This window comes from Hyperolius riggenbachi, chromosome 5, assembly GCF_040937935.1.
Source record: "Hyperolius riggenbachi isolate aHypRig1 chromosome 5, aHypRig1.pri, whole genome shotgun sequence".
NCBI lineage: Eukaryota > Metazoa > Chordata > Amphibia > Anura > Hyperoliidae > Hyperolius > Hyperolius riggenbachi.
Genome location: NC_090650.1, coordinates 197,973,052 through 197,995,228, shown reverse-complemented (window position 1 = coordinate 197,995,228; position 22,177 = coordinate 197,973,052). Strand labels below are relative to the sequence as shown.

The window sequence follows — 22,177 nt, the reverse complement described above, 5'->3', positions numbered from 1 at the left end:
ACGGCGATACAGAGGAAAGCCCAGCAGAGACTGTACTTCCTCCGCCAGCTGAGGAAATTTGGCATGGCCCAAGAGATTCTGACCAATTTCTACTCCGCTACCATTGAGTCGATCCTCTGCTCATCCATTCTGGTCTGGTACGCTGGTGCAACCGCCAGCGACAGGCACCTGCTTCAGAGGGTCATCAGGGCGGCGGAGAGGGTCATTGGGAGATCTCTCCCCTCACTTGCCCTCCTACACAACAAAATACTGAGATCGAGGGCCCTGAAGATCGCTAACAACCCCTCTCACCCGGGCCACTGCTACTTCAGTCCGATGCCATTGGGCCGGAGGCTTCGGGCCATCTACACCAAGACGGCTAGGCACAGTAATTCCTTCTTCCCCTCAGCTGTCAGCCCCCTGAACTCCCTCCACATACTCCCATTGGGGCACCCCCACGACATATAGAACTGTCACAGCCAGAGCCAACGGCTGCTCTAGTATGTAAACTGGAAATGCAAGGAAATGTTATGTACAATGTAAATGAAATGCAAATGTAACCGTCTGCTACTGACATGTGTAATTGTAAATTTCTGTTCCTGTTGCTCTATGCTATCGATTAAGGTCTCTTCTGAGCCAAATGTACTGTGTCGAACCCAATTCCGGGCATGACCCAGTCATGCTTGGCGAAATAAACTATTCCTGATTTCTCCCACCCATCATGGGTATGTGTAAAAATACACCCCAAAACACATTACAGGATCTTCTCAAAAAATTAGCATATTGTGATAAAGTTCATTATTTTCTGTAATGTACTCAAAAACATTAGACTTTCGTATATTTTCGATTCATTACACTACAACTGAAGTAGTTCAAGCCTTTTATTGTTTTAATATTAATGATTTTGGCACACAGCTCATGAAAACCCAAAATTCCTATCTCAAAAAATTAGCATATTTCATCCGACCAATAAGAGAAAAGTGTTTTTAAAACAAAAAAATTCAACCTTCAAATAATTATGTTCAGTTATGCACTCAATACTTGGTCGGGAATCCTTTTGCAGAAATGACTGCTTCAATGCAGCGTGGCATGGAGGCAATCAGCCTGTGGCACTGCTCAGGTGTTATGGAGGCCCAGGATGCTTCAATAGCGGCCTTAAGCTCATCCAGAGTGTTGGGTCTTGCGTCTCTCAACTTTCTCTTCACAATATCCCACAGATTCTCTATGGGGTTCAGGTCAGGAGAGTTGGCAGGCCAATTCAGCACAGTAATACCATGGTCAGTAAACCATTTACCAGTGGTTTTGGCACTGTGAGCAGGTGCCAGGTCGTGCTGAAAAATGAAATCTTCATCTCCATAAAGCTTTTCAGCAGATGGAAGCATGAAGTGCTCCAAAATCTCCTGATAGCTAGCTGCATTGACCCTGCCCTTGATAAAACACAGTGGACCAACACCAGCAGCTGACATGGCACCCCAGACCATCACTGTCTGTGGGTACTTGACACTGGACTTCAGGCATTTTGGCAATTCCCTCTCCCCAGTCTTCCTTCAGACTCTGGCACCTTGATTTACGAATGACATGTAAAAGTTGCTTTCATCCGAAAAAAGTACTTTGGACCACTGAGCAACAGTCCAGTGCTGCTTCTCTGTAGCCCAGATCAGGCACCTCTGCCGCTGTTTCTGGTTCAAAAGTGGGTTCATGCTTCCATCTGCTGAAAAGCTTTATGGAGATGAAGATTTCATTTTTCAGCATGACCTGGCACCGGCTCACAGTGCCAAAACCACTGATAAATGGTTTACTGACCATGGTATTACTGTGCTGAATTGGCCTGCCAACTCTCCTGACCTGAACCCCATAGAGAATCTGTGGGATATTGTGAAGAGAAAGTGGAGAGACGCAAGACCCAACACTCTGGATGAGCTTAAGGCCGCTATCGAAGCATCCTGGGCCTCCATAACACTTGAGCAGTGCCACAGGCTGATTGCCTCCATGCCACGCCGCATTGAAGCAGTCATTTCTGCAAAAGGATTCCCGACCAAGTATTGAGTGCATAACTGAACATAATTATTTGAAAGTTGACTTTTTTTGTTTTAAAAACACTTTTCTTTTATTGGTCGGATGAAATATGCTAATTTTTTGAGATAGGAATTTTGGGTTTTCATGAGCTGTGTGCCAAAATCATCAATATTAAAACAATAAAAGGCTTGATCTACTTCAGTTGTTGTGTAATGAATCTAAAATATATGAAAGTCTAATGTTTATCAGTACATTACAGAAAATAATGAACTTTATCACAATATGCTAATTTTTTGAGAAGAGCCTGTATACTATTTCTCCTGAGTACGGCGATACCACATGTGTGACACTTTTTGCAGCCTAGGTGCGCGAATGGGCCCAAAGTCCTATGAGCACCTTTAGGCTTTACAGGGGTGCTTACAATTTAGCACCCCCCAAAATGCCAGGACAGTAAACACACCCCACAAATGACCCCATTTTGGAAAGTAGACACTTCAAGGTATTCAGAGAGGGGCATGGTGAGTCCGTCGCAGATTTCATTTTTTTTTTGTCACCAGTTAGCAGAAATGGAGACTTTTTTTTGTTTATTTTTTTTGTCACAAAGTGTCATTTTCCGCTAACTTGTGACAAAAAATAAAATATTCTATGAACTCACCATGCCTCTTAGTGAATACTTTGGGGTGTCTTCTTTCCAAAATGGGGTCATTTGGGGGGTATTTATACTATCCTGGAATTCTAGCACCTCATGAAACCTGACAGGTGCTCAGAAATGAGAGAGATGCTTAAAAATGGGTAAATTCACTTTTTGAACCATAGTTTGTAAACGCTATAACTTTTACCCAAACCAATAAATATAGGCTGAATGGGGTTTTTTTTATCAAAAACATTTGTCCACATTTTTCGTGCTGCATGTATACAGTTATTTTACTTTATTTGAAAAATGTCAGCATAGAAAGTAAAAAAAAAAAAATTTTGACAAAATTAATGTCGTTTTTGATGAATATAATAAAAACTAAAACTCGCAGCAGCAATCAAATAGCACCAAAAGAAAGCTGCATTAGTGACAAGAAAAGGAGGTTAAATTCATTTAGATGGTAGCTTGTATGACTGAGCAATAAACCATTAAAGCTGCAGTGGTCTGAATGGAAAAAAGGCTCTGGTCCTTAAGGGGCGAAAAAGACTGTGGTCCTTAAGTGGTTAATGTCGCGTTAAAAATGTTGCGTGGTGGTAACTCCCTGCTTGCAGTGCGTTACCCCTTAACGCAGACACGTTGCGATAAAAAACACAGCGTCCCACTGTGAATAGCCTTATACTTTCCTGGAAAAAAAAAATTCACAGAAAAATTACACTTTTTCTAAGGAAAATTTCCACTTTTGTTGAAAAAAAAAAAAAAATAAACTTTTTAGTTTGCCTTTTGCAAGAATTGATGGCTAATGTTTTTCAGCTCACTTTCTTTCTTCCTATGCCTATAAAACATGTTTTTTTTTCCCAACAGAAACTGGCACATGGGGGTTTAAAACAGAGTAAGGAGATTAACGTTAGCAAGGTTGCAAAGATGGCTCCATTTCAGCTCAATATCGGTTCGGGAAATTCTTACCTAACTGCAGATTGACACTTGTGCAGCATGTCCCGGTAGAAGCCCCATACATTTGCCCAGTCAGGACCAGTCGTGCATGCACAGTGCGGCTATGCGCGCCATCTTGCTCCTGCGGCTGGGAGCATACTGTGCAGGCGCAAAGCGCTCCAAGCCATGGGAGCGTGGCGGGCATGCACACGTGGCCAAGCCCCACTCACCAAACTTACGGTGCTTCTATTGGGACCAGGAGAAGGCAGAGGAAGACGTTGTGGGAGCGATCAATGCGGAGGGGGCTGGAGGAAGCCCCAGGTATGTATAAATCTTTTGTATTAATTGGTCTTTGGTTTACTTTAAGGCTGAAGTCAAGATAATTGTATACAAAGGATTTATAATGAAATATCTTTACTTGACAAATATTAATGGAAGAGGTCAGTTACTCTCCAACTGTCTCCTAATTAGAAAGTCAATAAAATACAAATAGTTCTAGTTTCCAAGTTGCAGCTTGCCCCAATTAAATCAACAGGAAGCGCATTTGATTGGCCCAATTCCAAGCTGCATACGGTACAATTCAGGGCTGTGGAGTGTCAGTGCAAAAATCATCTGACTCAGACTCCTCAGTTTATGAAACCACCTACTTCAGGTACCCAAAATTGCTCCGACTCCTTAGGCCACATACAGACATCAGACCATAGTCTTTGGAAAATGAAAGATCACAGACCAATCTTACCACCCTTCCTGTAGTATAAGAGCCATACTCTACACAGTCTTTTCTATGGAGCTGAACTCCACATCAGAAAAAAATCATTGCAAGATGCTGCACACACAGATGCTGTACAGACACAAAAGATCAGTATCTGCAAAAGATCTGTTCCTGCCAAAAATCCATTCCTGCAAATTGCAATGATAGTCTATGAGATCTGCAGATCATCATACACACATGATTTAACTGACATTCATCTGCAGATCAGATCCACCAGGATGGATTTTCAGATCTGCAGATGAATGTCAGTTAAATCATGTGTGTATGATGATCTGCAGATCTCATAGACTATCATTGCAATTTGCAGGAATGGATTTTTGGCAGGAACAGATCTTTTGCAGATACTGATCTTTTGTGTCTGTACAGCATCTGTGTGTGCAGCATCTTGCAATGATTTTTTTCTGATGTGGAGTTCAGCTCCATAGAAAAGACTGTGTAGAGTATGGCTCTTATACTACAGGAAGGGTGGTAAGATTGGTCTGTGATCTTTCATTTTCCAAAGACTATGGTCTGATGTCTGTATGTGGCCTTAGTCTAATTTTTACAGAGACAATGGATTTGGTTCAAAAATCATCCGACTCCTCAGTTTATTGAAACCACCAGGTACCCAAAATTGCTCCAACTTAGACTCCACAGCCCTTATACAATTTGCATTAAGTTTGAATGCAGCACAGAATTATTTACATCACGCTGGCCATCTCTACTTGTAATACTAAACGGAAGGGGTTTATGCTTATGCATTAAACCTCTGTAGTTGTAACACTTGATGATAATTAAAGTCTTGTTACACAGGAAGGCAGACATTTATTACAATAGGTAATACAAAAAAAAACAGACAATTACAAAGCAAAATGTTACAGATACAAGACAATTGAATTGGGTCAGCAATGCACCATAGAGGTGAAAACTATATAACCACATAGCAGTAATAACACTTAAGGGGGAAGAGATGCCTGCCCATTTGAGTTAACAGTCTAAAGGCAGCCATACACTGGTCTATTGCCACCAGATGGACCAAAAGATAGATCCCTCTCTGAACAAATCTGATCAGAAAGGGATCTATTGGCTGCCCATACACTGCACACAGATTTTGAATAGATTTCAGCATAAAATCAATTCACAATCTGTGGAGCTGCCACAGCCGCCTACCTCTCTGCCCCTGCTCCCCCCGCCAGCAGCAATACATTACCTGTTCCCCTGCTGCGAATCCCTGGGTCTCTGCTGACACTTTCTCTGGCTGGCCTTCTTCATCTTCACTTTACTTCCTGTCCAGTGCCCAGAGGAAGTTCAAACAGGACGAGACAGGAAGTAAAGTGAAGATGAAGAAGGCCAGCTGGAGGAAGGCGTCAGCACAGACCCGGGGATTCCCACGGAACAGGTGAGATTATTGCTGCGCTCCCGACCTGCCGGCGATCGAGCAAAATTTTCCAAATGGGCAGATCGACGGAATCGATCGATTTCAAATGGAGATCGGTCGCTCGGACCACGTTTGCGTGGCTAAATAACCATTACTGTATTTATTTTAACCACTTGCAGACCGCCCACTACCTATTGGCGGCAAGGTGGCACCCCCAGGACGGCGTAATGCCGATCGGCGGCGGCACCTGGGGGAGGGGATTATGGATGATCGCGCGTGCAATCACCGGCATTAGGCTCCGCCCACCCGTGACGTCGACCCGCCGGCCAATTAGCAGCGCCGGCGGATTGTAACTTTTTAAATAGCCAATGGAAAGTGTATAATGCACTTTGTTAGGCCCGTGTTAGTGTCAGTTAGCGCTCAGCCCACTGCACCACAGTCACTAATTAGTCGCTGATTAGCGCCATCACTGCCGCTAATCAGCATTGGTACTATATAGTATCTGTAAATGATCATTACTGATCGCAGTCAGATCTATATTAGGGTCACTAGGATCCACTAAAAATGCAGTGTTTGCCCGATCTGGCCTGATCGTTCGCCTGCACTTGTGTTCAGCCGGCCCCACCACAGTGACAGAATTTTTTTCTCTGATCACTGCAAAAAACACTGTACAATAGCTGTGGCGCTGTAAAGATCAGTTTAGATTTTTTTTTTTTTTTTTTTTAAATCAAGACTCAGTGACCACAGCTTTCTACTCCACAAGTACTCCCTTTTGCTAGGTAGGTGCTCTTTTTCCTGGGTAGTCTCAGAGGAATACCCCCTAAATTTAGCAGTCCACCATGGCAAGAAAGGGATATTCCAATGATGAGGTGTACAGGTACATGGCCCAGTTGAATGAGGACGATTGGGATGACTCATTCGACGAATCTTCTGGGTCAGAGTTTGAACCTGTAGAGAGCAGTGGCTCGCTGACCGTTAGCGATGACGGGGTTGAGGTCCCGGCTAGTGCCAGGTGTACCACACCCCATGTCACTGGACCGCAGGATCTGCCTCAAGGGCAGCAGAGTGGTGCTAGCGCTGGTCTGAGGTTTCATGGTGAGGCATACACCAGCAGCGCAGCATCTCCTGGACCTAGCACCAGTACTTCCGTAGACCCTGGTGAAGTGGGAGCACCAGAATGGAAGTTGAAACTGGTTCGGTGGCACGTGCATTAAGACCCGAGTCGCAGCCACCAAGAAAATGTGCCCGTACTACCCATAGTCTTCCAGAGCTGCTGGCAAATCCCAATTGGCAATCCCTTGTTTCCGCCGCATCCGTACTGCCCCCTTTCACCACCCAGTCCAGAGTCCAGGTGGAGTCAGATAATCTAGGATCAGCCCTAGACTTTTTTTCCTCTGTTCTTCACCGAGGATCTTTACGACTTAATTGTGGCTGAGACCAACCATTATGCCACACAATACATCACTGAAAACCGGATAGCTACTTTGCCCAGCCTTTCCGGTGGAAACCACTCCAAGTTTCCGAATGTAAAACTTTTTTGGGCCTTCTTCTTAACATGGGTCTAGTCAAACAGAATGTATTGCGGTCTTATTGGTCTACGCACCCAATGCATCACATGCCCATGTTCTCTGCTGCCATGTCCAGAACACAATTTGAGAACATCCTGTGCTTCCTGCACTTTAATGACAACACAACCTGCCATGAAAGTGACCACCCTGCTTATGACCGGCTCCACAAAATTCAGCCCCTCATAGACGACCTGTGATCTAAAGATGCTTATACAACTGAACAGAACATCTGCGTAGATGAATCCCTCTTACATTTTACCGGGCGCCTTGGCATCAAACAGTACATCCCAAGCAAGCGAGCCTGGTACGGGGTGAAACTGTATAAGCTCTGTGAAAGGGCCACAGGCTATACATCTCGTTTTAGGGTCTATAAGGGAAAAGACTCAAAATTGGACCCGGTCGGATGCCCGGACTACCTGGGGAGCAGTGGTGTCACCTTTGTTCCAGAAGGGGTACCATCTTTTACTCAAGTGTGGCCCTCTATCAGCATTTAAAGATAGAAGGAATCCGCTTTGATGAGAAACTTACATTTGGTGAAGAAAAATGGCCTTGAAAAATGCATTGGTGCTACCTGTTACTTGTCTGCTGTGTGCCCTAAAAGCTGGTTATGTATATAGTGTATCATTTTAACCGTAACAAGCAAGATAATAACATTTGGGATGTTTTAGGGTTGAGGCTTATGTCCTGTGAATTTTTAGTGACAAACAGAATTACAAGCAATAAAATTGCTATTTTCCTATACTCTGTACCAAAATAAAACAAAAGTGACAAAAAGTGAATACTGTATATACTCGCAAATAAGCCACATTTTTGGGACAAAAAATGAAATGTCCCAAAAGTGGGAGAAGTCAGCTTATATGTGGGGTGTGTGTGTGTTATAGTTACCTTTGATTCCTGGCAGCATCTCCCCTGCAGCTCCGCTTGCTAGATGTCCTGGTTTCACTTCTTTCTCATTCCGGGAAGCCACTTCCTGTTGCCCTAGCAGTTCCATACTCCATACAAAGCTGCAAGGGAGATGAGAAGATGGCTGCCCAGAAACCAAAAGACACTGAAGCCTGGATCTCTAGCAAGCACAGAGCTGGGAGACTGAAAGATGGCCAGATGAGGAGAGGTAGCTATATGTACACTGTAAAATATTCAGCATCCCCTGCGCCACACTCTGCAAGCATCACTGGCGCCACACTCTTAGTTGGCAAAAAAAAAAAAAAAAAAAACACAAGGTATAAATCATTTAAGAGTGATAAGTAGTGATAAAAGTTCTTGGCAATCAGGAGGAGCAATGAAGTGTAAAATTTGCTTTGCTCCATAAGGGAAAACAGCCTGTGGTGTTAGTGGTTAAAATGACCCGGAGATGGCGCCACATGGATAAAATATACATACCTGGGGTTGGAGGAAGCCCCCTCTGGTCTAATCGCTCCCACGCCGTCCTCTTCTGACTTGCCGTTCTTCCACAATTGGCCCGGAAAGTCCACTGGTCCAGGGCTAACTGCGCATGCCAGGCCGCGCGCGCCTGCAGCATTTACGTAGCCGACTAGCCCCGACTGAAGGATTTTTCGGGGGCCAGTAGCGGGCGAACGGGCAGTCAGAAGAGGATGACGTGGGAGAAATCAGGTAGAACGGGGCTGGAGGAAGCCCCAAGTATATTTTATCCATGAGGCCCCATATCTGGTACACTTTAATGAGCAAAGGGAGTTTGAAAATCTTGTAGAATTAGTATGGGAGCTGACAGTAATTACGCGTGTCACTCAACTGTACTTCAAAATTGCAGCTCAAAAAATTACTATTTTATAATGTACTAAATTATTAAAATGATTATAGGAATGTCAGTTTGCAAAATATCTTGGATGTCGCAGTAGTGACTAGTGAAGGTCAATGAGATGCAAATAATTGAGTTGATGCAGGGTTATGCAAATTTTGCATAAAAATGTATGCAGCTTAAAGGATAACCGAGGTGACATGTGTATATACAGTGCCTAGCACACAAATAACTATGCTGTTTTTTTTCCTTTCTCTGCCTGAAAGAGTTAAACATCTGGTATGTAAGTGGCATTTCCTGTCTGAGTCAGGACTGGGTCAGACTACAGCGTGACCCTCACTGATAAGAAATAACTATAAAACATTTTCCTAGCAGAAAATGGCTTCTGAGAGCAGGAAAGAGATAAAAAGGGTCAACAGTTCATAGATTTTCGCTCTAACATACTTCAATAAATGTGTCATTGAGCAAAAATAATAAAAACAGTAAAAACTTAAAAAGAAGATTTAAAGAGAGTCTGAAGCGAGAATAAATCTCGCTTCAGACCTCACAGATAGCAGGGGCACGCGTGCCCCTGCAAAACCGCCGCTATCCCGCGGCTTAACGGGGGTCCCTTCACCCCCAAATACCCTCATTTCAGGAGGGGGGGGGGCGCTTCCTGGTTGGGGCAGGGCTAACCGCCGCAGCTCTGCCCCAAGCGCGTCTGTCAGCGCGTATCTCCGCCTCTCCCCCGCCCCTCTCAGTCTTCCTTCACTGAGAGGGGCGGGGGAGAGGCGGCGATGCGCCGCAGATAGACGCGACTGGAGGCAGGGCTGCAGCCGTTAGCCCTGCCTCCAGGAGCGACCAAGTCTGCGACCAAGTGTCGCAGTGGGGGGTTTTGGGGTGAAGGGACCCCCGTTTAGCAGCGCTATAGCGGCGGTTAAGCAGGGGCACACGTGCCCCTGCTAACTATGAGCTCTGAAGCGAGATTTATTCTCGCTTCAGAGTCTCTTTAAATTTAAAATAAAACTGTGGAATATCTTAAAAAGTCATTTTTTTAGGAGAAGGAAGATAGATACAATTGTTTATTTCATTAGTTTATTTTTACCTTGGGTGTCCTTTAAAAAAAAGAGGACTAAACAAATCCTGCAAAGGTGAAATTTGGTCCATTTTCAAGCAGCATACATTTGCATAGAACATCTGCGTAAACCTGCATCAACACAAATATTTGCATCTAATTGTCTTAGGGACGGTTCATATTGGGCGTCTGCTTGCCGCTTCCCAGCGATTTTGATCGGGTCCGCGATTCGGCAGGCAAAGTCTTGTGATTCAGCGCAATTTGTGCTTGTGATTCCCGTTCATTAGAGTACAATCGCACCAAAGACGCTGCATGCAGCGCGTTTGTGATTGATTGAAATCGCAAACGCACTGCAGTGTGAATGTATCCATAGGGATACACTAGTAGCAGCGCTTTGCTGATCGCCAGCGAAGTGTGAACTAGCCCTTACACTAGGGATGTTATTTATTATACAATATACAAAAGATTCCTGTGCGCACAGTCAGATAGGCATCTCTGATTTTAAAAATGCTGTGTCTGCTTTATTGCAGCAGCACAAGTAATTGTTTTCTGATTGGTTTATTATTTTATTTTTGTAGACTAAGCACTACTATTACTGCATATACAATGTATTTATGATTACTATTATCTGAGAAATAGAACATTCTAGCAGAATATTTATTTTAACTACAGTTTAAATTGATTAAGAGTCAGTACATTTCTTTTTAAACTCCACATCCCTGGTGTTGACGTGCAAAGCATGCATGCCACCGCCACTCAGAACACCAGAAGGACAGTGCCAGCAGCTACTCCACTCCATAGTGCCAGCAGTCAGTGATGCTGACAATCAGCAAAGAGCTACGCCAGTGGATGCCTATGGGTGTGGTCCCACTAGCAGCACTGCGATCGCAGAGCAATCGCAAAGCACTGCTTACAGCATGTTGTGAGCGATCCCGGAGCAATCACATCAGTGGATACAGTAGCCAAATCGCAATCTCTCCCAGTAATCGCAGCACTTCCGCGATATAGTAAATTGCAGGCACTTTGCGATTCCCCACATTGCCTGTAGTGGGTCAATGCACTTAGATGGATAAGGCGCAAGCCAGTTGGAAAAGGCCAATTCGTGTGAAACAAGTCATTTACTTCAAAAACGCACGCAATTAAGAGTACGGTTTGGATAGCCAGTACCTGCTTACAGCATTCCCAAATATGGTCCGGATGTTATCCACTGTAGTTGCATTTGATAAGGTGCGTACGTCTGCCATGGTTTCACCTTGCTGAATAAATAAAGAGCAGAGTGTTTGAAGAAAGCAGCTGACATGGATAATTTAACAATATCGATGAGAGTCACCACTAACATGAAAATCAAATCTTAACCATGATGCAGTAGGTCATCAATTCTGGAACAGACAAACAAATCAAAATACTGGCAACAACATTCAATTAAACATGAAGAACTCCAGGAAATAAAAAAAAATGTAGAGAAGTAAAAGAAAAAAGGATACACCCAGACCTGGTAAGTCATAGGATTCTCTTATATTTATATTGAACCTATACAGTAATAGTCTGAAGGTGACGAGACTATATACTTTGTACAGCACTGCAGAAGATGTTGGCGCTATATAAATACTAAATATAATAGAATAATATTTGAGGTGCCCAGTAACGATGCAACAATTTTTATGGGACAAAACAATTTCAATAAGATTAAGATTAAAAGAAAATGTTGTACTTAATCAATCCATAGCATTAGAAAATACAAACTATACTAGATATTGAAACCAGTTGAGACTGAATATATGGAAAACTCCCCCACAGCGATTGAACAGTTCTTTAAAGGACCATTGTCGCACAAATCTTAAAAATATGTAAACACATACAAATAATAAGTATGTTTCTTCCGGAGTAAAATGAGCCATAGATTACTTTTCGTCTATGTTGCTGTCACTTGCAGTAAGTTGTAGAAATCTGACATTACCGAGAGGTTTTGGGCTAGTCCATCTCTCCATAGGGGATTCTGAGCATGACATTTAGTCTTTATAAAGACACTCCCTAAAAAATATTTACCGTATTTTGCGGACTATAAGACGCTCCTGACTATAGGACGCACCCAGGTTTAGAGGACAAAAAACAGGAAAAAAAAATTTTTTTTTTAAACCTGATGAATCTATAGTGCAGGGGCAACTTGTAGACATTTTTTCCCCAAGCTGTCTCTGTCTAAGCTTCACTGCCCAGCTACACTAACCCTTGCTGTGACCACTAGCTAGACTAAGTACCGTACACTAACCCCTGATGCCTTGCCAGTAACATTGAGCTACACCACATTATACTAACCCCCCACCACCAGTTATTACACTACACTAACCCTTGCTTACCCCACCAGTAAAACAAACTAAACATTACAGGGTGATTATCTCACCTATCCAGATGTCCAGGCACCTATCCGGAAGCAGCGCATCTACCCCCTGGTACTTGGGCAGCAGCATGATCCAGGCATCTCCCCCCAGTACTTGGGGCAGCAGGGCAGCATCAGCACGATCCAAACAGCTCTTCCTGGTACTTGGGGTGGCAGAGCAGCATCAGCACAACCTAGGCATCTCCCCCCGGTACTTGGGGTGGTGGGCAGCATCAGCACGACCCAGGCATTTACCCCTGGTACTTGCGGTGGTGGGCAGCATCAACACGACCCAGGCATCTCCCCCCTGGTACTTGCGGTGGTGGGCACCATCAACACGACTCAGGCATCTCCCCCTTGGCACTTGCAGTGGCAGTGCAACATCAGTGCGATCCTGACATCTCAGCAGGACAGAAGAGGGTCAATCTCAGCTCCAGCCGCTATCAGGAGTCCCGATGTCTCTGTACTTCCTAGTTCACATGCGCCCCCTAATGACGTGGGACGCAAATACCGGAAGTACAGAGACATCGGGACTTCTGATAGCGGCTGCAGCTAAAGCTGAGATTAACCCTCTTCTGTCCCGCTGAGAGATGTCAGGATCGCGCTGAGCCTGCCCGCCGCTGCAAGTACCAAGGGAGATACTGGAATCGCGCTGAGCCTGCCCGCCGCTGCAAGTACCGAGGGAGATACTGGGATCGCGCTGAGCCTGCCGACCACCGCAAGTACCAGGGGAGATACTGGAATCGCGCTGACCCTGCCCACTGCCGCAAGTACCGGGGGAGATGCTGTGATCACGCTGAGCCTGCCGACCGCCGCAAGTACCGTGGGAAATACTGGTGAGATCATGCTGAGCCTGCCCACCACAGCAAGTAAAGGGGGAGATGCTGTGATCGCGCTGAGCCTGCCGACTGCGGCAAGTAAAGGGTGAGATGCTTGCCTGCTCACTGAACACTTTTTTGGAAGTTGGATGGAGCAGCTGCCATTCACTAAGTGCTTTTGAAAAAAAAGAAAGCCCTGAGAACCACCTATGAGGAAATGGGCTAGTCCAAAACCTGTCGGTTCTGTCAGATTTCTACTACTTAATATAATGCTACATACACACTTGAGATAAAAGTCTTTGGAAAAGGCAAGATCACAGATCAATTTTACCCCCTTCCATGTAGTATGAGAGCCATACTCTACACAGTCTATTCTATTGAGCTGAACTCCTCATCAGATAAAAACAAACTTCTGTTTGGATTCAAGGTGCGTTTGCAGTTTCTGGGGGGGCTTAGCGCACCTCTGATTGTAGGCCATTCGGAAGCAGCCTGGTGATGCGCTGATCCACCTTTTGCGTAATTTCAATTTTCGATTATACTTGGTAGCGCACCCAGGCTATGCATATGCATAGGCTAGGATTTAGTTAGTGTTAGGTCCCCTCCCATATGAGGATGACTTCTCCGCAGTGGGAGAGACGAGTACTTAACAAGTTGCATGCAAGCTGTTACAGGAAACCAACATCCTCCAGTGGTAGACAGGTTATGTGTATGCTAGGTGTGTATTTTATCCCACAAGTAGGGCTTGCACTCTCTTGCAGGTAGACACTTATCTGTTTTTAAGTAGCGCTGTTCATTTCCTTGCCATGTACTAATTTAATTTATTTTTGGTCAGCTGCTCCCACTTAACAGCCTTGCTTTTGGTGTATATGCAGAGCTTCTGTTTGGGTTCAAGGTGCGTTTGCAGTTTCTGGGGGGGCTCAGCGCACCTCTGATTGTAGGCCATTCGGAAGCGGCCTGGTGATGCGCTGATCCACCTTTTGCGAGATAAAAAAAACTTTGCAAGATGCTGCACACAAAGATGCTGTACACATTCAAAAGATCAGTATCTGCAAAAGATCTGTTCCTGCAAAGTGCATTCATAGTCTATGATATCTGCAGATCCTCATACACACCTTGTTTAACAGACATTCATCTGCAGATCAGATCCACCAGGATGGATCTTCAGATTTGCAGATGATTGTCAGATCTTTTGCAGGAACAGATCTTTTGCAGATACTGAGGAGTTCAGCTCAATAGAATAGACTGTGTAGGTATGGCTCTCATACTACATTGAAGGGGGGGAAATTGGTCTGTGATCTTGCCTTTTCCAAAGACTTTTATCTCAAGTGTGTATGTAGCATTAGTGACAGCAACATAGGAGAAAAGTAATTTATGGCTCATTTTACTCTGAAAGAAACTTACTTCTTATTTGTATATATGTTTACATACATTTTAACCACTTCTGTGCCGGGGGGTATTTTTCTGATCGGTGCTGCGTGGGCTCTCCAGCCCGCCGCACCGCAGCTCTTCAAAGCCCCCCTCCGCAGCGCTTCCTGGCCTCCTTCCCCTTCCCTCCCTCTGCCTCCCCCTGTGAGCGGCGCAGGACGGATTTCCGTCCTGCGCCTGATGGGATAGGCTTTCGCCTATCAGATGCCAGCGATCCCCGGCCAATCAGAGGCTGGGGATCGCCGATCTCCTCTACGGCGCTGCTGCGCAGCAGCGCCGTATATATGTAAACAGCGGGGAAGATATTCCCCGTGTGTTTACATTTACCCTGCGAGCCGCGATCGGCTGCTCGCAGGGTGTTCACGGAGACACCCTCCGTGAACTGACATGGAACGTTTGTTTCCATGGAATCCACTTCAGGATTCAGGGGCGTACTTAAGCGTACGCAGAATCTTGAAGTGGTTAAATTTTAATATTTTCGTGACAGTGGACCTGAAAAGTGGAAATTATCAATAATGTGATTGTTTATGTGTGGTTGCTGAGAATCAATGTTTCATTAATGTTCCTTTATGTCTTGTTTTTATGTCTCTGTGAAAGGTAACAAAATGCAATGTTTAAAACTCATACATTATATACAGTATGTTGTCAAAAATATCTTACAGGAATACTATCGATTCACATATTTTTTTCAATTGACACAGGAATTGTTTGGGAAGTGCTGCTAAGTACTGGTGTATACATTTTAGTAGCAACTTCTTTGTTTACTGTTAGCAAAATACATTTAAAGTTTACTGACGCCAAAACTGATGGCTGACAGCCATTAGGAGAGGGGAAATTCCCCTCACACTTGATCAGTTAGGGCCCGTTCAGATCACAAATGCGGATGGCCATGCGTGCGGACCGCAACGCGTACGAACGCATGGCCATCCGCATTTGTGTGCGTTGCGTGGCTAATCCCATCACTGAAAAGTGAATGGGACAGCCACGCGTTTTAGCAAAATCTGCGTGCAGCATGCGTTCCCGGACCGCACAGGTCCGGAACGCATGCAGTGTGAACATCAGACATTGCACTCTATGCAATGTCTGATGTCGTGCGTATCGACCACCTGCACGCGTTTCCAAAACGCGGCTGGAAACGCTTGCAGTGTGAACGGGCCCTTAACTATGTGTAACTGTGTGTGTGACAGAGAGAGACAGGGCACAGGAGCTGCAGCTGTTGGGAGCTCTGTTTCTGACTGAAGTGTCTGAAGAGAGCAGAGGAAATATAACTGTTTTTGCTTTCAGAGTTTGATATTTGCTTTCTGTAGTCTGATATGCAACTCTGGCTGTGCATTGAAGCAGACACCCCTTCTGCAATTGATTTGTCCCAATATAGCTAAATCCTACCCTCAAATTACAGCTTTTGCCTCTGATATTTACCATGAAAAGTAGGAAAATGTTTACACAGCTACTTAGACATTATTTGCACACTGTCATTTTAGAACACTTGGGTATCGATAGTATTCCTTTAACTAAAGAATATGCAAAAAAGTAATGGGATAGTTTAGGATCAATTAGGCCTACCAGCTTCTGTGTTTTCATACAGTGCTATCGGAATAACCTGATGGAAAATACAATTGCTCACTAAAAATTGTACGGTTTACGGGCACCTTTACACATACTAATATACAGTCTAAAAAACATCTCAACAGCAATTCAACAGCTAGCAATTCAGGAAAGCTTGAACAAGCATTTTTTTTTTTTTTTTTTTTTTTTTAAAGCATGCATAATGTCCAACTTATTCTAAAATGAGCTTTCATCATTTATTAGAAACACAAGGAAACAAACCTTCTTAACAGAGAAGCTGATCCCAGAGTTATGGATGGCATACCTTGAAAGAAATTACAATGATTATTCAACATAAAGTAGACATATGACATAAAAGCCATGAGTTTTTACAGAGGCCCTCAGACTGTTTAAATAAAGAGCCACATCAAAACTGCCACCCTACATTATATGCTACCCATAATACCATCCCTCCAATAATGCTCTCAATAAAACCCTCCTTACAGTGCTCTCAATTATAATTCCCCACTATAATTTCTGTTAGAGTGTCCTTATATTGTTTCTCATAAATTGATTTATTATAGTGTTTCACATTATAATGTCCCCATTATAGGGACCCAGTTTCTCTGCAGTAGCCCTGCAGTGTTCCTATCCTACCTGCTGAGATCTGCATGTGAAGGTTGTACTAATAGTCACCTGCTCTTAAAGAGAACCCGAGATGGGCTTGAAGAATATTATTTGCATACAGAGGCTGGATCTGCCTATACAGCCCAGCCTCTGTTGCTATCCCAAACCCCCCTGCACTCTGCAATCCCTCATAAATCGCAGCCACGCTGCTGACAAACAGCTTGTCAGAGCTGGCTGTGTTTATCTCTATAGTGTCAGTCTGCTGCTCTCCCCGCCTCCTGCAGAATTCCGGTCCCCGCCTGCATCCCTTCCCTCCCTGCTGATTGGAGGGAAGGGACGGGGGCAGGGACCGGAGCTATGCAGAAGGCGGGGGAGCAGCTGAGACTGACACTACAGATGTAAACACAGCCTCACAGCATATCTGTGATTTTTGAGGGATTGCAGAGTGCAGGGGGACCTTAGGAGGGTTTGGGATAGCAACAGAGGCTGGGCTGTATAGGCAGATCCAGCCTCTGTATGCAGATAACATTCTTTAAACACACCTCGGGTTCTCTTTAAAGGGAACCTTAATTGAGAGGGATATGGATGTTTCCTTTTAAACAATACCAGTTGCCTGGCAGCCCTGCTGATCTCTTTGGCTGCAGTAGTGGTTGAACACACACCTGAAACAAACATGCAGCTAATCCAGTCTGACTTCAGTCAGAGCACCTGATCTGCATGAAAAATCCATATCCTTCTCAGTTTAGGTTCCTTTTGAACCCTGCACATTTGACCTCCCTACATCTTCTCAGCCGCGGCATGATGTTTATATAAAGCAGTGCTGTCCAACTTCACGGGCATGGAGGGCCATTTTTTATTCAGACCCCCATGGTGGAGGGCCGAAGGTTCTTGCTAGAGCCGCAGCACTTTCCACAAAATGCAATGCAATTGGCAGCAGATTCCCAGAAAATGCAATTCAAGATTTTGGTGAAGTTGTGTGGCGCGCCGAAAAACATGAGTGTTCCGATGTGCGTAGAGCGGCGCCGAAAAATGGGTGTGGCCATGGACCAGAATGTGGGTGTGGCCACGGGTGGAGACAAACTTACATGAACTTAGCAATGTGGGACATTAGATTAGGACAGTGGTGGCAAACCTTTTGGAGGCAGAGTGCCCAAACTGCAACCCAAAAGTCACTTTATCGCAAAGTGGCAACAGCAATTTAAAAACTACATAAAAACGTTTTAACTCCTACATGAACATTATGGAAAATCCAAGTTGAAAATAAACTCTGAAGATAAACAATTTCATCCATCCTACTCTTGAAAAATGTATTCTTTTTTTAGAACCACAGTTTTATTTTACGTTTTAAAAAGCTAAAAAAGTCTATTGCTAGTGCTATTGTCTCATATGATGATGATTCAGCTTTTTCCATAGTCTCGCAGTTCGCAATCATGTAACCCGTCAAGACAAATTCAGCATTTATGAGGCCCCCAACAAATCATGAGGCACATTCAGCAATCATGATGCCCCCAACAAGACAAATTTAGCAATCATGAGGCTCCCAACAAATCATGAGGCTCCCAACAAGACAAATTCAGCAATTATGAGGCACATAAATAGACAGCATTTCACATCATTAGGCAGAATGCCCCTTTAATATGGTAGACACCTCTCACCTGGCTTCTAAATTCTCCTCTGCTGGCTGCTGTGCCTGGCTGGCCTGGCAATACTGTTTTTGGCCGGATTGGGGATGATGTGTGGGCTGAAAGCCCTTGCAGTGATGCTGTGGCCGGGCTGGCGCTGATGCTGTGGCCGGATGAGGTAGTGACAGGTGTCTCCCCAGATGAGGTAGTGACAGGTGCCCCCCCTAGTTAGTGACAGGTGTCCCCCCAGATGAAGTAGTGACAGGTGTCCCCCCCAGATGAAGTAGTGACAGGTGTCCCCCCCAGATGAGCTAGTGACAGGTGCCCCCCAAGTTAGTGACAGGTGTCCCCCCCCCCCCCAGCTGGATAGCAAGGTGTCCAGTGCCTCGCCCGTTACCTCTGATGAGCGCTGCCCGCCAATGCCATCTCCTGTGTCCCCGCTGGCGCTGCCTCATAGCTCAGACCTTCACAGATCGCGGCGACTGAAGCAAGCAGAGTGCGCATGGCACCCGCGCGGAGGAACTTCACATGCGGAAGTGACTAATGATGTCATTTCCGCATGTGACGTGCTCCGTGTATGCGGGTACCACGCGCACTCTGCTTGCTTCAGTCGCCGCGATCTGTGAGGTCCGAGCTGTGAGGCAGTCCAGGCGGGACACAGGAGAGTGCACTCACTATATGAGGTTGCAGGCATGGCGCCCATAGCGCAAGCCATGCCTGCAGCTCAGGGAGACGAGCGGGCCGCAGCAGGAGGCCTGGCGGGCCGGATGCGGCCCGTGGGCCACCAGTTGGACAGCGCTGATATAAAGCAACAGTCACATGACCATGACAAAGAAGATGACAACACTACAAATAAGGGGCGACATTGTGCTGTTGAGGCTAACACGCTCAACCTCAACATGCAGCACTAAAGTCCTGGGTTTCATTTCCAGCCTGCACATACCTACTTAAAGTTTGCATATTTTGGTTATGTGTGGGCTTCCTCCTACTTCCCAAAAACATACTGGTAGGTTAACTAGCTTCAGCCTAGAAAAAAAAAAAAAACTGATCCTAGACTATGGCAGAGGGTTGAAAGACTAGGCTTGAGAGACTAGGGTACACAAACACAGCATTACATACTGTATAACCATGGTGGATTTATGAGTACACTTTATGTGCCTGCAGGACTCTTTAGCTGCCCATACACGTTAAATATGCTAAGAATTTACTAATATAGAGGCTGAACAATTCTACATCATTTGCTCCCACCTGGCAAATCCTGGTGTTTTCCTTAGACATAGACTTACACATATTAACCACTTGAGGACCGCAGTGTTAAACCCCCCTAAAGACCAGGCCAGTTTTCTGAAATTGGGCCACTGCAGCTTTAAGACCTCACTGCAGGGCTGTACAACTCAGTGATTCCCCCATGACAGCCGATTATTTCCCTGCCTCTGGAGGGGACAGTGTCCCTGTGCACGGTAATTAGATGGCGGTTTCGCCATCTAACAGTCTCCGAGCAACGATCGCCGCTGGGAGACTGAAGGCGGAGCGGAGCTCTGTCATTCATGTGGAGATGTCCGCGCGCGATCTCCTGCAATACCTGCCCCAAGGACCTTATGACAATCGCGGTTAGGCAATCCTGGGGCTGCCGCTGCGGCCACGCCCATCGGCGTGACGCGGTCGGCAAGAACTTAAAGGAAATCTGACGTGAGAAGTATATGGAGGCTGCCATATTTATTTCCTTTTAAACAATACCAGTTGCCTGGCAGCCTTACTGATCTATTAGGCTGCAGTAGTGTCTGAATCACACCAAAAACAGGCATAGAGCTAATCTCGTCAGATCTGCCAATGTCAGAAACACCCGATCTGCTACATGCTTGTTCAGGGTCTATGGCTAAAATAAAAATATTAGAGGCAGAGGATAAGAAGGATAGCCAGGCAACTGGTATTGCTTAAAGGGAACTTTAAGCGAGTAAAATTATTTCAAATAAATACATGACGTAGCTGCAAATGTATATTACATACCAACCTCACAGTACGATCCTCTCAAAAGCTCACCATTTTCTTCTTACAGTGACCCCTTCCAGTTCTGACAATATTTTGTCAGAACTGTCCTATACCAGTTGCTGTGAGTTATACATCAGCAGCTGTCAGTTACAACTGAATGTGCAAGGTAATGTCCATGTTTCCCTATGGCTCAAGTGGGTGATATTACAGTTTAACAGTGTGCTGACCAGGAAGCTGTTATGGAGTAATGGCCATTTTTAAAATGAAGGACTGAGAATTCCATTGATCACAGTGGACAAATGGGACGCAGGAGAGGAGAAAGAGATTGAGTAATAAACTACACGGGAAGTATGACCTGTGCATGGTTATTCTGACTTTTAAAAGAAAATCAATATGGCAACTTGCTTCAATTGTCCTTTAAAGAGAATCTGAAGTAAAATTACAGTGGGATGCGAAAGTTTGGGCAACCTTGTTAATCGTCATGATCTTCCTGTATAAATCGTTGGTGGTTACGATAAAAACATGTCAGCTAAATATATCATATAGGAGACACACACAGTGATATATTAGAAGTGAAATGACGTTTATTGGATTTACAGAAAGTGCGCAATAATTCTTTAAACAAAATTAGGCAGGTGCATAAATTAGGGCACTGTTATTTTCCTGATTCCAAAACCTCCAGAATTATTAGAACTCAAATTGCCTTGGTAAGCTCAGTGACCCCTGACCTACATACATTGGTGAATCCAATTATAAGAAAAGAGTATTTAAGGGGGTCAATTAATAGTTTCACTCTTAATTTTCTCTGAAGAGTAGCAACATGGGGTTCTCAATACAACTCTCAAATGACCCGAAGACAAAGATTGTTCACCCTCATGGTTTAGGGGAAGGATACAGAAAGCGGTCTCAGAGATTTTAGCTGATTGGTTCCACAGTTAGAAACATAGTGATGAAATGGAAGACCACATGTTCAGTTCAAGTTAAGGCTCAAAGTGGCAGACCAAGAAAAATCTCGGATAGACAGAAGTGACGCATGGTGAGAACAGTCAGAGTCAACCCCAGACCAGCACCAAAGACCTACAACATCATCTTGCTGCAGATCGTTCAACCATTCATCGCACTTTACACACTGAGATGCTTTTTCTCAGTCCAAAGTACAAACAGAGTTGCTTAAGGTATGCTAAAGCACATTTTGACAAGCCAGCTTCATTTTGGAATAAGGTGCTGTGGACTGATGAAACTAAAATTGAGTTATTTGGGCATAACGAGGGACGTTATGCATGAAGGAAAAATAACACAGCATTCAAAGAAAAACACCTGCTACCTACAGTAAAATATGGTGGTGGTTCCATCATGCTATGGGGCTGTATGGCCAGTGCAGGGACTGGGAATCTTGTCAAAGTTGAGGGACGCATGAATTCCACTCAGTATCAGCAGATTCTGGAGACCAATGTCCAGAAATCAGTGACAAAGCAGAAGCTGCGCCGGGGTTGGATCTTTCAACAAGACAACAACCCTAAACACTGCTCAAAATCCACTACGGCATTCATGCAGAGGAACAAGTAAAACATTCTGGAATGGCCATCTCAGTCCCCAGACCTGAATATAATTGAAAATCTGTGGTGTGAGAGAGCTGTCCATGCTCGGAAGCCATCAAACCTGAATGAACTAGAGATGTTTTGTAAAGAGGAATGGTCCAAAATACCCTCAA

General features: G+C 44.7%; 1 protein-coding gene across 1 annotated transcript in view; it reads right to left on the bottom strand.

The window, feature by feature from the left end:
- MLH1 (mutL homolog 1) overlaps positions 1-22,177 on the bottom strand; it is a 199,908-nt gene that overhangs the window by 147,947 nt on the left and 29,784 nt on the right. Inside the window, exons 7-8 of the mRNA XM_068236537.1 lie at positions 16,511-16,553; positions 11,234-11,322 (exon numbers count right to left, since the gene is read on the bottom strand). Coding sequence (XP_068092638.1) covers positions 11,234-11,322; positions 16,511-16,553 — 132 coding nt within the window. The remainder of the gene's footprint in view (positions 1-11,233; positions 11,323-16,510; positions 16,554-22,177) is intronic.